General features: G+C 38.6%; 1 protein-coding gene across 1 annotated transcript in view; it reads right to left on the bottom strand.

The window, feature by feature from the left end:
• The window catches only part of VIPR2 (vasoactive intestinal peptide receptor 2), a 51,382-nt gene that overhangs the window by 13,573 nt on the left and 20,374 nt on the right, over nucleotides 1–17,435 (bottom strand). Inside the window, exons 5-8 of the mRNA XM_054636535.2 lie at nucleotides 9,515–9,612; nucleotides 5,793–5,934; nucleotides 2,851–3,001; nucleotides 1,855–1,915 (exon numbers count right to left, since the gene is read on the bottom strand). Of these exons, the coding sequence (XP_054492510.1) occupies nucleotides 1,855–1,915; nucleotides 2,851–3,001; nucleotides 5,793–5,934; nucleotides 9,515–9,612 (452 nt within the window). The remainder of the gene's footprint in view (nucleotides 1–1,854; nucleotides 1,916–2,850; nucleotides 3,002–5,792; nucleotides 5,935–9,514; nucleotides 9,613–17,435) is intronic.

Raw genomic sequence — 17,435 nt, forward strand, 5'->3', positions numbered from 1 at the left:
CGGTTTGAAAATGGAAGAGGAGAGATTTTGATGTCAGGAAGAAATTCTTTGCTCAGAAAGTTGCAGAATCATTTTGGTTGGAAAAGACCTCTGAGATCACTGAGTCCAGCCTTCAACCAAGCACCACTAGACCATGGCACTGAGTGCCACATTCAGTCATCTCCTGAGCACCTCCAAGAACGCTGACTCCACCACCTCTGTGGGCAGCCCATTCCAACACTTTCCAACCCCTTCAGTGGAGAAATTATTCCCAATGTCCGAACTGAACCTCCCCTGGCACAGCCTGAGGCAATCTCCTCTTGTCCTGTCACTGGTGGCCTGGGAGAAGAGACTGATCCCCACCTGGCTACAGCCCCTGTGCAGGCAGTTGTAGGGAGTGATAAGGTCTCCCCTGAGCCTCCTTTTCTTCAGCCTAAACACCCCCAGCTCCCTCAGCTGCTCCTCACCAGAACTGTGCTCCAGACCCTTCACCAGCTCCGTTGCCCTTCCCTGGACACACTCCAGCACCTCAGTGTCCTTCCTGCAGTGAGTGCCCCAGAACTGGACACAGGTCCCAGGATGTGGCCTTAGAGAAGCTGTGGATGTCCCAGCCCTGGAAGTGCTCCAGGCCAGGCCAGAGGGGGCTCTGAGGAACCTGAGGTGGCATCACTGCCCATGGCAAGGAGGGTTGGAACCAACTGGTGTTCAAGGTCCCTCCCAACCCAATCCATTCTGTGATTCTATGAAATCAGTAAAACATCAAGCACACTGGGCTGTACCATAAGACATCATGGGGACGTTGACCTTTGTGGGAGCCAGGCTCAGTTTCACTTTGTGTAAGGACACTTCTCCAGTGTGCACTTAATGCTGACCTCTGGGTAGCAGGAAGATCTGAAGCAACTTACAGGTGCAATTGAAATTACATAATTTCTTGTGGGGCCTGTAGGTACCAAGCCTGGAACTTGTTTGTCAAAATGTGAGACTGAATCTGAAGTTCTGTCTGAAAAACTGAATATTTAATTTTCACCCTGGGCTCAGTACTTTTGATCCAAATACTCTTAAGTGCTCTGAAAGGTTAGTTAGATTAGAGATTAATTACCCTTTGGACTTCCTCTGTAATTATAATGACAACAGAAAAAGGAGTTTGCCTTTGGTTTTCACGTTAGATGTTTTGCAAAGAAAGCCTTGAAATGAGATAGGATATGATTTTTCAGTTTAATTACAGAACAAATTGAAAAATAATAGTTGGACAAAACAGGACTATGCAAACTGTTTTTCCACTAGTTAGGAATGTTCTCCCATTCCTTGGAAGCAGGATCAAGTCTGATTTTCCTACAAAATTCTTGTCTCAGTTCCTCTTCACATGCCAGGAGCAGGGCTTAGCTCTGGTTACCTTTAGCTTTCCCTGGCTACGTGCATCTAACACCCTTACATCACTTCACTTTTGGGAATGTAATTGATATGTACCCCAAGTTATCTACACTTCAATCTCCTGAGTTCCCAGTTAACAAACTGGAATGGCCAGTGCCTTCCTGCACACGCTGCAGCACTGAGCCCAAGGACCCCACTGCTGTTTCAAACATCATTTTGACTTCCCAAGCAGGCAGCTCCAGATGTGGGTGTGCCAAGGAGTAACAGTAGTCATAACTTATCCCTGCTCTCTCCTGCTCTCTGAGTTTTTCAAATAAACATCAAGTACAAAGCACAGCTGAAGAGCTCCCAAACACCTGCCCTTTTATTGCCATCTCTGGAATTTCAGTTCTGTGTTTGTCCCCTCCAGAGCAGCAAACCACCTTTGTGTGAGCACACCACACCCAAGGCAAGGATTGCACGGGCATGGGGGGGATTTAAACTTTCTCTCCCACACACACTCACCCAGTGTCCTCTAGAATGATCCGTGTCACTGTCCATGTAATAATGAATATTGTAGGAATTCCTGAAAAATGCCGAAGATATTTAGAGAATGATCACAAAAATGTAAGTCCACAGTGAGAAAAAAAGTTCAGCCTGCTTGTAAGCAGTTATTCCCCAAATACACAGCATACAGTAAAGTGTTCAGTGAATGGAAGGAGAAGTCCATCTGATGAGCTACATGATTACATGTATACATCAGTAATGTATTACAAACAATGACTGCAGGGAAGTGAGTTTATTTCTCATAGAAATGCAGCCATAGTTACTAAGACACAAAAAAATGCCTTTCTTAGGTTTCCTGCAAGGTGTCAGAGGAACTTACAGGAAAATAGATACAAGTTATGCATTCCCAATGCACCTCCAAGGACTGCAATATAAAATAGAAGTATAAATCATTTCATAAGGAACCTTGTCCACACACTGGTTTACTCCCATTTCCCAGCAACACCCAAATGTTTTATGACCACCTATTACTGGAAGTATTAAAGTGTTCCATATAAATATCATGGCACTTTCTGTAAATGAAAGGAATATATGTATTGAAAACCAGATGGACAGTATTATTTGGCTTTTCAAAAAGGCAAATTGCATAGTATAGCTCATGACTGTGCAGCTAAGCTTTAATTTTCCTCACAAATTAGAACACCTGAATTATATGTTTTGCAGTGGCAGCCCTTGCACCAGAGCAACCCCAGGGTGTGGTGCAGATGGCACAGGTGAAAGCTGTGCCAGGGATGAAGCCAGCAGTGAAGAACTGCCCCAGCAACTTTGTGCCTGCTCTTTCCCATGCTGCAGCAGCTGAAACTGTGCTGGAGCTGAGCTGAGCAATCCGTGAGTCTCAGGAGTCACCACCAGAGACAGCTCAACTACCTTGGTGTGAAACACTGAGCCTGACCAACACACACAGTAAAACAAAAAACAAAACCAAACATTCCTGGAAGATGTGCAAGTTCTTACCCCATCCTATCAGCAGGTAGATGGTGAAGTGTCTGTTGGGGGAGAATATTAGCACAAGGAGGATGTGGAGGTAAAGTCCTTCTACTAAGAGCCAGTAAAAGTTTGCCATAACACCATACTGAAAGAACACCAGAATTGCCTTGCAGCCCACCTGAAATATGAGAAGGATCAAGTTTGTCAGAGGAAAGATATATTATCATATTATATATGTATATATATATAATATTATTTTTATTACTGCAGCCAAAAATCTTAGCTGTCTTTGTAGTATCAATAAACCAGGTCCAGTAGAAATTTTTATCTTCAGTCAAAGAAATTGCAATATTGTAAATGTTACTGTATACAGTAAAAGAAAGTGAATTATTAAAAATTATTTAGTTGTCTCTCATTGCTAATTCACTCAGAAAGTTTGAAAATTTCATAGGACAACTATAGAAAAATATGGTGGTTATCAATAAATGCACACTTTTGCAACAGTTTGTTAATGAATAGCTCTAAAATTGAATTATCATCTACTAGGAGTCTAGTAAATGTATCAAAACCTCTCATGGCATCCTAACACAGTAAAAGTTAACAAAGAAACTACTTCATTATTTTTTCAAAGCAAAATGTGAAACTGAGTGATAAATATAACTTTATTTTATCAAGTCAGTAGACTTAGAACAAAAAGTTGGCTGGACTTTTAAAAATAATGTTTTCCCTTTAGAAAATGTTTTAGAATTTCTTAGTTAACAAAACACATAGACATATATCAAAAAACGTTGCTTATAGTCTGTGTGCTGCTCTTCAGAGTTAATTTTCAGATGTCTGTGCTGCTGATGTTCCACGGTGCTGACTGCTGCTACTTTGGTGCTTCCCAGTAGGAATCTGGGATGTGAGAATTGAATATGAAAATGTTCATATGGACTGAGAATGTGCCAAGAAATGTGATGATATGGTGAATGTAACAGACTACACAAACTGGACCAAATAAAATCTCTAGTTTTTGCCAGGTTTACTCACTTCTCCTTTTTAAATCCCCTTCATACCTGCATTTTTCTGTATAAATTCCAAGTACACCAGATACCTAAGCAGGTAACTTACCCATTTTCAGTGATTAATTCCTCCCCCTAAACATAGATGTTTATTAAGAAGTGAGATGCAGTCCCAGCTGCTAAGCCAGAGGGGCACAGACCTCCTCAGGGAGACTTCTTTGTATCCAGAGCCCCCCAGGATGTCCCAGGTACCTCAGTGCATCCCAAGTAACATCCATGCCTGTGCACGTGGTTATATAGAAAACTAAGGAAGAGTCCAAAGGCTTGAATTCATTTAATCTGATTTTATCTGCCTACAACCAAAGTCTGAAAGATAGCTAACTTTGTTAAGACTGATCTTACCTCTGGAATTTGGGATATCCACTGCAGATTACAAATGGGCCAGAAAATGTAATATGGATAAAATTAAGCATTTCAAAACGTGTGAAAAGTTGAAATTTTCAAGCAAGTTGAAATTTGCTTTTATGCTTAGGACTCCTTAAAATCAGATCAGCAGTGAAAATTTTGTAATCCTTTATAAATTTCAATATTCCCTGGTATTACATTTTCAATTTACATACTTCAAGTTTTTTCCCTTCCTCCTGCAGGTAATCCTATATTGGCTGTATTTCCCCATGCTGAACAGTGAAGGTATCTATCAGTAAAGTCAGCCAAAATTAATTCTCCATGTAATCCAGAGCCAGGACCTACTTACAGACCCTTATGAACTGTGTGTTTTAGACCTCTGTGAGTGCAGCAGAACTGTGGAACATCACACACACATGTGACAAAAGGGGCAAACCCCATATGCTGTCATGTGTAAAAGGCAGCACCAAGCCAGTGCAAGACAGAGCAGCCTTGTCAGGCTGGTGCCAGATCATCCCACATACAATGCAACAGAAATTAGCCAGCAGTCCACAAAACCTGACATATTTAAATAGGAATCTGACATAATGAAATAGGAAAGCATTGGGCTTTGTAGCCAAGAATAACTGGAGAATAAATGGAATTGCAGAAACCAAGTAGAATTTTGAGAGTCCACTGAACAGTCTTTCAAGGACCTAAGAACTTCTGATCATCCCTGGCAATCTGTCTGCTATCTACTTTGCATAATTGGGCTCTACTAACTCAGTTCCTGTTTTTCTCCATTAGAAATATTCCAGATTATGAATTCCTATATACAGCTTGGTATTCACTGCTAAGAACGTAATGTTTTGGGACAATATGATTTCATCAAGACAAAAATATCTTCCTTTTTTTTTTTCTCACAAGCTTAAACTGTAATTAATTAAAATTAGAAGGGATTTTTGACTGAAACAACAAAGCAGAAAATGGGGCATATCATATACAGGTCAGTCTTTTAACAGCAAGACTTGAGATTTTTTTAAGCCCTGTACATGAAAATGCAGTAAACAAATTAGCTTGCCAAGAATGCAGATGATAACACTTCTGTCATAGCCCAGAAGTACCGAGGAGTTAATAAAGACAGTTCCTGCAAATATTTAATTTCCTGAGTTATCCCCTCCCTCCATTGATACCTGTCCAATTCCTGGACCCCTGGTAAAGCTGCTGGAACACTTCCAGAGCATCTGCTTTTAATCACTCCCAGCTGATGGCACTCCTGTTTGTCCTCAACCCTCCCAGCTGATTAATACAGTGACCATATTTATTCTGAGATGTATCTGGTTAAAAATTGTCCTGGCTGATGACAAGTTGTCCTTCATGGACATGCAAAAAATGTTCAGGTCTCCTACTTGTGCTGCAACCTTCTTTATCTGGATATGTCTAGCCCACCATTCTCCCAGTCATTATATTCTCTTCAGAATTGTCTACACTGAAATCTTGGTACTCCTAAATATTTATAAGGATCAGAGAGGAAAATTCAGTGACAGAACAGTGTTACACCAGGTAGCAAATGAGGTTTATTACCCATGAAGTTTGATCCTCTGGACAGTGAGCTGTGTTGGAGCTGGAATAGAGAATATCATCCTTGACTAAAACAGAGATTGCTCTTAGAATGAAAGAGAGGAACAGGTTCAGATGGATGTAGTTCCGAGTGCAATGAAGTTTTCTAAAAGAGAGATTTAAAAAGAAGCATTTTAGTTTATGAAGCAGAAACTGTTCTAGAACAGACTTCTATTAATTGCTCCGTGGACATTTCTTAGCAATACGAACCTTGAGTAAGAGCATATCCTTTCCTTTTCTGTCATTTTGTCAGTGCTGCCTTGCTGTTTTCTTTCATCTCTTACTTCTGTTCAGTATCACAGATTAAAAGATCCCAATGGTATTTCTCTCACATTTTAACATAACTTAATAAACTGCCATAATAAGCTGACAATAAACACAGGGTATTGTGTCCTTCTCTGTGTGCACTCATTCCAGTGTTTTTCTTGCAAATACAAATTTGATTATCCTGGATATATTTCAGATGTGTTCTCCCCTATTATTTTCTGGTTTAATTATTTTATTTAACTCCCGTATTTTGCTGCAGAGTGACTTTTGATCCTATGACGATGGTGTATGCAGGAGCAATTAAAAATGCATTCAGAACATTTGACCACCCTATCCTTTCTGTCCAATGAATGCAAAACTTCTTTCATGTCTGGTAGCCATGTGAAAGCCTTACAAACAAATGACAGATAAAAGATTCCATATAAGTGAATGAGTGTTTAGGGGAAGCAAGTTAGAAGTTGAGGGCTTTTCGCTTAAAATACAGTTCCTTCAAAATTTTCCTGTTTAAAATATTCTTTTTATAGAAAATCCCTAGAAACCAATCTGCTAAGAGGTTTTTGTGGTCACTACCAGCACCTTGAGCTGCACCTGGAAATAGACCAGAAGCCAAGGCATTTTAGCAAGCATGAGCAGTGAAAAAATGAAGATGCAATAGGTGTAATGGCAGTGTGCAGTGGCAACTTACAAGTATTCTTCCAGTTGTGATTTTTATCAAATATAATAATCCATTCTGAAATTACTGAAGCAAGGATAGTTACAGTGAGTGCAAGGAAATAAAGAACAGATCTGCCATGCTAGCCCTGAATTTGGCCTTGAATTCAGCCTAGGCTGAATTTTAAACAGTTGTGAAAAAATGCAGTGATTGCTGAGGCCATGCACATCCTTTGCTGAAATACCACTATTGTGTTGGACTGCATCACGTGTTCCTGTGGAATTCAGAGACACATGCAAGCTGCAAATAGGAGGAAACTATTTTTCTTGAATAACTCATGTAGATGATTAGTTATTCATCCCATTCAGTAGCTCAAATAATAAATGCTGGATATATACAAGGCTGTCAAACCAATATTTTGGAGTTAGTGGGCAGAAATTAATTCTTAATTCAACTCTCTATGTTGGGAGGCCCCAACACTCCCTGCAAATAACAAAGAAAGATTCTCCTTGAAGGGGCGTTTAGAAGAACATATGTTGCCTCATGAAAAAAGTCTGGTTTTCCCTGACTCAACTGGAAGACTGGGAAAAAAATATCTCTAGTTGGATATTTAAATTGAATTTGAAGGTTTTGAGTACACCTCTTAAATGCTTGATTTGTTACACCTGACTTCTGGTGATGGGTGACATTCAGATGTCTGTAATTCTCTGTATTAAGTGTGGTTTTAGCTTTTAGCAGTTTTGAAACTGCAGTAATCTGCATTGGGATCTGCCTGGAATATTTGCTGGTAGGAGTATAACCACGACTGGATCAATTATTTTCTTTAAAGGTATTCCAAACATAATTATGGGTTATGTGTCTGCTCTGAATGGTCTCTGAAGATTTAGATATTGAGAAAATTTGATGGCAGACTGAAAGTCTTACAGAACTCACCATAGGAATATTTCATGAGAGGAATGAGGCTCTGACAAACAACATGCTGTTATTATGTATTATTTGTACTTCCTTTCTACCAAAACTGTGAAATGCACTTTCTCTGCTTTCTTGGTCCTAAGAGCAGAAAAGCTGTGTGAAGTTCATAATGGAGAATATAAAGGCTATTTTGTTAGGTGGAAGTGATACATAAAGGTATGAAGGTGGAGGGATTAAGAAAAATTGCAATACTGATAAGACTAGTAAAAAAGTTATTTTAGTTGAAGATTTAAAAGTTATTTTACTAGTTGAAGATTGCCTTTAGTCTGAGAAAAGTCACAGAAATTAGGCAAAATCAGCAGGCAGTACTGCCTTTCCTAACATTGCCTAACAAAAACATGACAGACCCATCATAACTATCCACACCTTTACTACTGTGCTTGGAACTGGTGAGGTTTGTACCTCAAGCACCATGTCACCATGTCTCAAGCACCAAGTTCTGGGCCCCTCATTTCAAAAAGGATGTTTTTGGGGTGCTGGAGGGTGTCTAGACAAGGGCAATGAACGTGGTGAAGGGTCTAGCAAACATGTCTTGTGCAGAGCAGCTGAGGGAAGTGGGGTTGTTTTGTCTGGAGAAGAGGAGGCTCAGGGGAGCCCTCATTGCTCTCTACAACCACCTGAAAGGAGGGTGCAACCAGGTGGGGGCTGGTCCCTTCTGCCATGATTCAAGTGAAAGGATGAGAGGAAATGGCCTTTAGTTGCATCAGGGGAGGTTCAGATTAGGTATTAGGCAAAAAATTTTCACTGAAAGACTGGTTAGGCATTGGAATGAGGTGCCCAGGGAGGTAGTGGAGTGAACTGTTTTTGGAATTGTTCAAAAGGTGTTTGGATGCAGAACCTGGGGATATGGTTTAGGAGTGATTATGGCAGTGCTAGATTGATGGCAGGAGTAGATGATCCTGAAGAGATGATCCTCTTTCAACCTTGGTGATTCAGAGATTTGGTGATTCTGGAGTTTACAATTGGACAAATTAATGATTGCCTTTGATTACAGTACCCCTGGAAACCACTTGGAAGCTTCTGCAAAATGTGGCTGCACTCCTGTATTGTATTTGCTGGGAAGTGTCCTGACAAAGGCAGGAATGATGAATCTGACTCCATGTTCTCAAAAGGCTAATTTATTACTTTATAATACTATATTATATTAAAGAATACTATACCACACTATAGTGAAGAATACAGAAAGGATACTTACTGAATGCTAAAGAGATAATAATGGAAACTCATGACTCTTTCCAGAGTCTCAACACAGCTTGGCCCCAATTGGCCAAAGAGTCCAAACAACTCACAGCAGAATCCAATGAAACAATCACCTGTGGGTAAACACTCTCCAAACACATTCCAGACAAGCACAACACAGGAGAAGCAAATGAGATAAGAATTGTTTTCCTTTTCTCTGAGGCGTCTCAGCTTCCCTGGAGAAAAATCCTGGGCAAAGGGATATTTTCAGAGAATGTGAATGCCACACTCCTGTCCAGTGGTGAGATCAGCATCCAACCAATTCTCAAGAGCAATTCAAGGGGTTGATTTTAATAACCAAATAGAAAATGCTTTATGTAATCATTCCTAAATTATTCTTCTTTCTTACATGGGCTGTAATGCCTGTAAATTTGTAAAATGCTTTGAAAATTGTTAATATGATCAGTACCAGTAAAATTCTAGTCAGCATTACATTACTGTCAGCCGTTTAGCTGCAAAAAGTGTAAACTCAATGCATTTGCTAAATAGCTGAGCAATCAGATGACAGTTAAAGATGTCTTATCATTGTTAATATTTACTCATGAAAAATACATACCTGAAAAGGCAAAGAATTATACTTCCTGTTGTAAGAGCAATCAGAGATACACTGTGTCCAAGGGTATAAATTGCTTTCACCCTCACATAGAAGTTGACCTGCACAGAAAAATATATATGCAGAAATTACTTACTGATACATCAAATTGTCTGTGAAATGATGTAATTGTCCATTAAATAACTCTGAAAGCTATAGCATGATTTTCATTCTTTGCTCTACAGTACATGATGAGAATGTTATATCTCTATTCCAACACATTTTGCAGGGCAACATCTCAAGACAACTGACTTCAGTAGAAAATTCAGCCTCAGAAACTCAGAACGTAGACACACAATCTGGTACCATTCCAGTTGATTATACCATGTCAATGAGGTCAAATAAAGTCAGATTCATCAATTTCCATGAACACAATCAAACTGGTAAGAGCAAATCAGTTTGAAAGAATGGATTATCTCTATAAGAGAAAATTTCCCTCAGTCCTTCTGCTCTAGAGTACTTTGTAATGCAGTTATACATGAATTTAATTTTAAAGACATGTTTAAGTCTCATTAATTTCTCATTCTAAATTTTCAAATACTTTATTAAATAGTGACACAAACCCTTTCTTTAGTAAAGTTACTTGCTAAAACTTGGAAAGGAAGTTTTTCAACAGAGGAAAAGCAGGTTGAAATGCAGTCTGCTGATTAACTGCATATATATGCAAACTCACCAGCCACACACTGCATTAAGTCCTATTCTGAATAACAACATCAATAAAAATAGGGCTAAATATTTTCAGAATTAAACTGCCTCTCCATTTATACCTACAAGGAAATAGGTATATGACTAAATGTCATTAGACTGACCTTAGTTTCCACTCAAGTGAAATAAAATACTAAAACAGTGAAGTTTTTTTATTACATTATGAAATTAAAGATTTTAAAAGCAATGTAGAATATGCTACATATAAGAGACAGAATTTCAATATTTAGTGCATATGAGTGCAAATGATCATCATTTGCCTTCCCCAATGAGGCTGGCAAAAAGTAGCAAGGAAGCAACACTTGTAAGTAAACTAACACAGCCAAAGGAATCTCAAATTACTTTAGTGTATTTATTTTTATAGCACTCAAAAGGCCAAGTAAGGAGGTTATTTTAGTAATTCCAGTTCATGATGAAATTAGCTGAACATTCCCTTTGCAATTGTTATAGAGATACAGAAAAGGCAAAATGAAATGTGAAATGAATGAAGACTCTTGCAACTGCTCTGTTGTAGATATGGTTAAAGTAGAAAAATATGGGAAGCAACTGCCATGGATCTTAAGTGCATTCATAGCAACTGTTATGTTGTTATATATTTCAACCATTAGATTGTAGAAATTGTCCTTGGTACTTTGGTATAAAGAAAGTAGCTGTTCAAACTGCATTGGGATGATTGAGACACGCCTAACAAGAAAGATGGACTGGTTTAATTTTTCATCATCCCACACCATTTCAAAAATTCTGTCCAGATTTGATTTCAGGAAAACTCCACTGACTGAGACCCTTGGAACTGGAAATTGAAATTGGTTTCAGAATTCATAAATGAAGGAAAAAAAGGTGGAAACCCTGCAAGAAGTTACTAACAAAGCATCAGTTGTCCAGCCCCAGTGCTGTGACACTGCCTTGAATTTAGCCTCTGGTCATGTCCTCTGAGCTCGGCAGAAACTGTCAGGCTGCTGCACATGAAGTGACTCTGTCACTACGCCCTGCTAGGGAGAGCAGAAGATGTTGTCTTCTGCCAGAAAAAACCACAATATTTCATGTAATGTTTCTGGCATTCTGTTACACACACATGACCCCTACAACAAATAGTCTGGCTAAAATCAAAAGAACCCCGTGTGGTTTTAGCCCAGCAAACAGCTGTCAGCATCAGCAGGACTGAGTCTCTCTGCTGGCCATTCCTTGGCCAAAGAGATGAATGGGAAATAACTGCATGGAACTATGTCAGGATTGAAGTTAATCAGCCAAGAGTGCTTGGACATTACCTTAATAATGACCATGTTCATTTTACTCAAGCTAAGCATGAGAAAATAAGAAATAATTACACAGTTGAAATTATTTTATCATATTATAATAATTATTATTCTACACTTGAAATGGTGGAAAAGCACACCTTTCCCTTTTTCTCAGACATTTTAGTGGTTTAGTTTTATAAGGGACAGAAATCTTAGATGCTACAAATTTTTCTACTGGTCAAAAATTAACCCTGAGTCTCAAACAGTTGCAAAGGTAAGTAAATACTAACCCATTTTTAATCCATTACATCAAAAATTACCATTATTCAAATTCATGTGTTTTGATTTTCCAAAAAAATTTAGATTATTAGAATGCTTTAGATTATTAGCATGAAGCACTTTATCAGACTCAGCACCAAGGATGATGCAATCATACTGCTCCTTACATTTCCTGTATGAACATAAAAGATGTGTCTTAATTTGCCTGTAAGACTTCTATAAATCCTAGTCACTCCACAAAAAAAAAAAGTAAATGTTCTCAAATTATATGTCAGTTAAAACCAAAAATTCTATAAAGACAAAGAATTAAATTCCACATTGTGCTCTGGCAATTGAAAACCAGGAAGTTCATTGGACTAATATTAACTTAGTCACAGATATTAAATATTTGTCACTCATCTGTATTTTAGCTAGCAACCTTTAGAAACAAACTCTTTGTATTTTATTGGTGCAAAAGAAACAGGCAAAGCAATGCCAAATCTGATAGCACAAAAAACAGTGACTTTTATACACAATGGGATATCTTATTTATTTCTTACTGCCCTGTGTGAACCATAATTACCCATGCCTCAAGTAGCATTTAGCTTCAACATCTAAACTTAAAATATAAATGTGTGAGATTGTCAGGAATAAAATGACTGCAACAAAGGCATGGATTGACCAAAAGAGAATTTCAGAAATTATATTTTCAATATATTGTAATACAGAATAAATATTATAACCCCTTCAGATTTTATAGCTCTTTTCAAAGGAAAAACTGATTCAAGTCATAGACATGAAACTGAAATCCCATTATGAAATTGAAATGACATGAACTTTTCTGCAGGTCTAACGAAATCAGAACATAGTAATAACAGCTGGCCTCTGCAAAACATTCACATGATTATTTAAGCAATGCTGACTGCAAAATTGGAATCCAGCTATTTATTTTTAAACTTCTGAGGAAAACATCAAAATTACAACCACAAAACCAAAGTCATTAGGTAGTTAGGCACAGAAAAAAACTCAGTGGCTTATGATTTTCAGAAAAAAATAATGGAAATGGTTACAGGAAGTGTAAATGCTTTCTAAAGAGCTAATCCTAAAATGTTTCCTCTTTTTTTTGGTGGCTACTTAATGTTAATAGATTTTAAAAGGGCATAAACACCTACACATAAAATGAAATTGGATTAGTTCAAGTTTGCCTAATTTGTCTTAAATAAATTTTTTGAAAAGTCTATTTTTAGGCACACTTGTGTTTTGTTTTCTTAGAAAAGACACCTGCTTCTGCTAATGTTTCCTTTAAATTTAGTTTCGTGTTATTTTTACTAAGTTCAGGAGACAGAATTCTTCTGTTTATTTACAAAATAGCACAGAAGAGCAGAAACACTTCCTAGGCAAAGCTGTCACCCAGCAGATCTCCCAACCTCAGCCTTGGTTTGGAAGGACCTCTAGGGGTGAGAAGGTACCTCAGTGCTGAAGGAGAAAACACTGGGGAAAGTTAAGGGCTTGGTTCTTTGTCCAAAGGAGTTTTGCTGTTGACTAGAAATCACCCTTAATGTAAAAGAAAAGCCCTCAACTTTTTATTCATTTCATTCAGAAATATACTTTATCATTGCTAAGGAATATAAGACCATTATCGTCCCAACTGACTCCTCATTTTGTTTATTCTGTAGACTAATATAATCCTGTAATACTGCATGTAGGAGTTTCCTCTTTACAGACATAATTATTTACAACTGTATTAAAATTCGTGATCCTAAATTTTCATGATTTGTGTGTCAATATTTGAATATTTAATAATATTTGAATATTCATACTCGAAGAACGTATCAGAAAATCTTAAACTGTAAAATGTAAAAGAAGAAGTGGACCTAGCAAATGAGTTCAGTGCCTTAGAAACACTGAAATGAGCAAATGCAAACAGAAATGGAGTGAGGAACCCTAGTTCTTTCCTTCTGCAAAATTAACTTCAACAAGGCAGTAGCCATTTTTAAAATTTTGTACTTATACGGAAATAAATATAAATTGAGATAAAGAGATGGGTTGTGGAAAATTTAATTTTCTCTTATAGGACACTTCTACACATTTTAAAATTATCTATGTAGAGACGAATAGAATTTACTAAAAGACATGTAATAAAATTGGTATTCCTGAGGGTATTTAATAATCTTTATACAAGGAATGGTACTTAATAATCTTTATACAAGTAATTACTGATATCCTTTTCCTGACATTTTTCCTTCAATTCACTTTGAGCCTAAACACCACCCAGAAAAAAGATGAGATCAGCAGTGCCATAAGTATCTCTTAGTAATAGTGGCATCATTAATTTTTATTATGCCAGTCAGAATGTCTTCTTATTCAAAGTTCCCTAACCATAGTGGGAGAGATGACAACTTTAAAAATGCACAACCTTCCACATTTTCCAGTGTAAATGTGTATCAGCAGATGTATCTGTGAATGTGAACACTCATGGACTGGAATTTAGCAGTTCATTAATATTCTGCAGTCAAAGCAAATTCCCTCTGTGCTCTACAAGGGAGAATATCAGCTAATATTCAGTCCTAGTTCTCACTTGAAGTCATGGAAGATTTTGTACTTATTTTAAGGAATAAGTCTCTTAATCACACCTCATGGAAAAATATTAATGAAAAATGCAGCATAACATAAATAAATTTAGGATGACTTACAGGCACAAGGAAACACACTGGTAGATGTGTGCCTTGTGTCAGATTTTGGTGAGAGGCAAGGACTCAATTTAGACACACTGCAAACAATGCATTATTCCAGAGCAATGATCCACTCCACAGACAGCAGCAATGCATTGTCAGAACTCCAGAAATTCTTCTGGCTGTCCTGAAAGACTCAAGACCCTGACAAGGGGCTCAGATACTTTGGCATGGAGTCAAAAACACTGGTGCTTTCAATTTTAACCTATGGAAACAATTAACTAACTTTGTGCAAAGAGTTACGAGCCACAAAGGTTTGACTACAATGTTAGTGAATTTATCACCAGGTCAAAATGTAGAATTTTGAAGTTTTTAGAATGGGGATTTAGGAGGCAAAATAGAAGAATCTAGGCGTGTCCAGTCTTTCTTTTTCTTTTTTTTAGTTTCCATCTCCTGCTGTGATAGTAGCACTTTTAGATTAGTCTAAAGTAAAGACAAACTGTCTAACATAGATGATAGGTATTAGAAAATCATTGTAAATAATGTACACGAAGTTTTTAGTATAAAAAGGTAACACCACCCTAGAAGCAGTCAGTGCGCCATAAACTGACGTGCTGGACAAATCTCAACAATTCGGAGAAAGAATGTTATAGATAACAGAAAATAAACAACTTTGAGAATGAGAGCTAAGAAATCTTATCTTCTTCTTCAGTCTCAAAGCTAAGAAAAAAAGATTTTCTAACACCTCGAGGTCATCTTGACACCAAAGACCCCATCAACGCATCTGTTTACTAAAGGGAACTACAGCCAAGGCCCTGCTCGTGTCACTGCCTGCACTGCCTCAGCTCCCCTGGTCTGGGGAGGTGTTTCTGCTGCTCATCCAGGGTGACGAGAGCACTCCAGGAATTGGGCAAATGGGGGATGCTTCTTCCATGGATGATTGTGGGGGCCAGGGAAGAGCTTGCTGTGCTCCCCTGAGCCACAACCTCTGGTTAGGTTGAGCGGAAAGCTCGCCCACCCCCAGAGGCCTTTGCGCTCATATGTTGATTTCTCTCACCCCATTGGCCCTTCCCCTTTGCTCCGCCCCTGCACCCATACCCTATTGGTTCCCCAGTTTTGTCCTGCCCCTCCCTTTTCCCATATAAACCCCTGTTTTCCCTGTTTTCCCTGGCTCCTTGGTGTTCTTGGCCTTGGCACCCTTCACAGTGGGCCCTGCTCTCATAAAGGCTGGTACTCTGTGCAGAGCCAGACAAGGCTCCTGCCTCTTTCTCTGCGTTGCCCAGAAGAAGCCACAGCACAACATTGCTCCCAGGGCTGAGAGAAGGATGTGCCTGTACCCCTGAGCCCTTCTTAGGATGCTTTTTTAGGAAGGTCACAGCACCTTTACCATCAGTCCACCACAGCAGATGATGCTTGTACTAAAGGCACAAGCTGCAACAGTATCAGCACACATAATAGCCCTGAGGATCCTTCTCTCCATAAATTTCTCTTCCTATGACACTGCACATTCAAATCACACAAGCCTGATACTTGTATATAGTGGGGCTTTTGTGTGACCTAATAAATCCTGGGCCTATGATCAGACAAAGCTGTATTAACTGATTCAATCATTTTTTTAAATAAAGTGGACACATTTCAGTGCTGTACATGTGCCAGACATCTTGCTGTATATTAATAATGCTGACACAGATTTTGATACCTTCTGACAAGAGCAAGGACATATCTCCAGCTTGTTCAGTCTAGGTAGAAGATGTCAAAGTATGTCAAGGAAAGACTGCAGTGAGGCTTGAGTTGGGTTAACACACCTTGATGTGTATTTCTAGCATGGTCAGGTCAAGCTTGCTGGTTTTGCTGTTTGCATGTTGTACTGCCATGAGCTCCATAGAAGTATAAAATGGAAAAAAAAGATTTTTATTTGAATACCTAAGATGAACCCAAAACTTGATCGTCAAGGTTAGCAGTAACTAGTTTACTTACTGGAAGCATATAATAGAGGTTTAGATCTACAGTTTGATACCATAACAACATACAAATATTTTGCTCAGACATTATCATGGTTGCACTTTAACCCCAGTGGCAACAAAACATCACCACAACCACTCCTTCCTCCTCCTGCCATGGGATGGGGAGGACAACTGGGAAGAAGGGAAAGCCTGGGCTGGGATAAGGAGAGTGATGCCCAACTCCATTACTCAGCAGCCCCCTGACTGAAGCCCAGCCCATCCCTGAGCAGCAGCTGAGAGCTCCCAGCCCATTCCTCCTGGTTTATATACTGGATATGACATTCTGTGGTGGGGAATGTCCCTCTGTCCAGCTGGGGTCAGCTGTCCTGGCCATGTTCCCTCCCAGCTCCTTGTGCACCAGCTTGCTGGCAGAGCCTGGGAAGCTGAGAAGTCATTGACTTAGGCTAAGCACTACTTAGCAAAAGCAAAACACCAGTATAATCAAATTATACCAAATAATCAACATTATTCTCACACTAAAATCAAAACAGCCCTGTACCAGCTACTAGGAAGAAAATTAACTCTGTCCCAGCTGAAACCAGGACAGTCCTATTGATCAAACTGATCCCCCCAAAATAATGGCAAGAGCAGTAAAGAGCACTAAGATCTCTAACATAGAATAAACCAAGGGTTTTGTATCGGGCACTTACAGTTGATTTAAAAATGTTAAGCAAATAGTTTCTTTTTATAGAACCTGCTAATATATCATTAACATGGAATAAAAATGGAACAATTTAATTTGAACATAAAATCAATACAAAGTGTGGAAGCATGCAAGATCTTTCAGTGAGGAAATAAGAGGTGACGTGTTTATGCTATTTTATAATAAGCTTCCTCATTTCAGTGCATTTTTAAGCATAGCAATTTGGTACCTGTTAACAAATTTTTCAGTATTTCCTCACAGATCTATATCATTTAAATCTTCTCGAGAATATTCAAAGCTGCCCAAAATAAATGCATATCTGCAGAGAGATATATGTCTCTGTGTGTGCATATATATATAGAATATGTA

Source organism: Agelaius phoeniceus, chromosome 1 (assembly GCF_051311805.1).
Source record: "Agelaius phoeniceus isolate bAgePho1 chromosome 1, bAgePho1.hap1, whole genome shotgun sequence".
NCBI lineage: Eukaryota > Metazoa > Chordata > Aves > Passeriformes > Icteridae > Agelaius > Agelaius phoeniceus.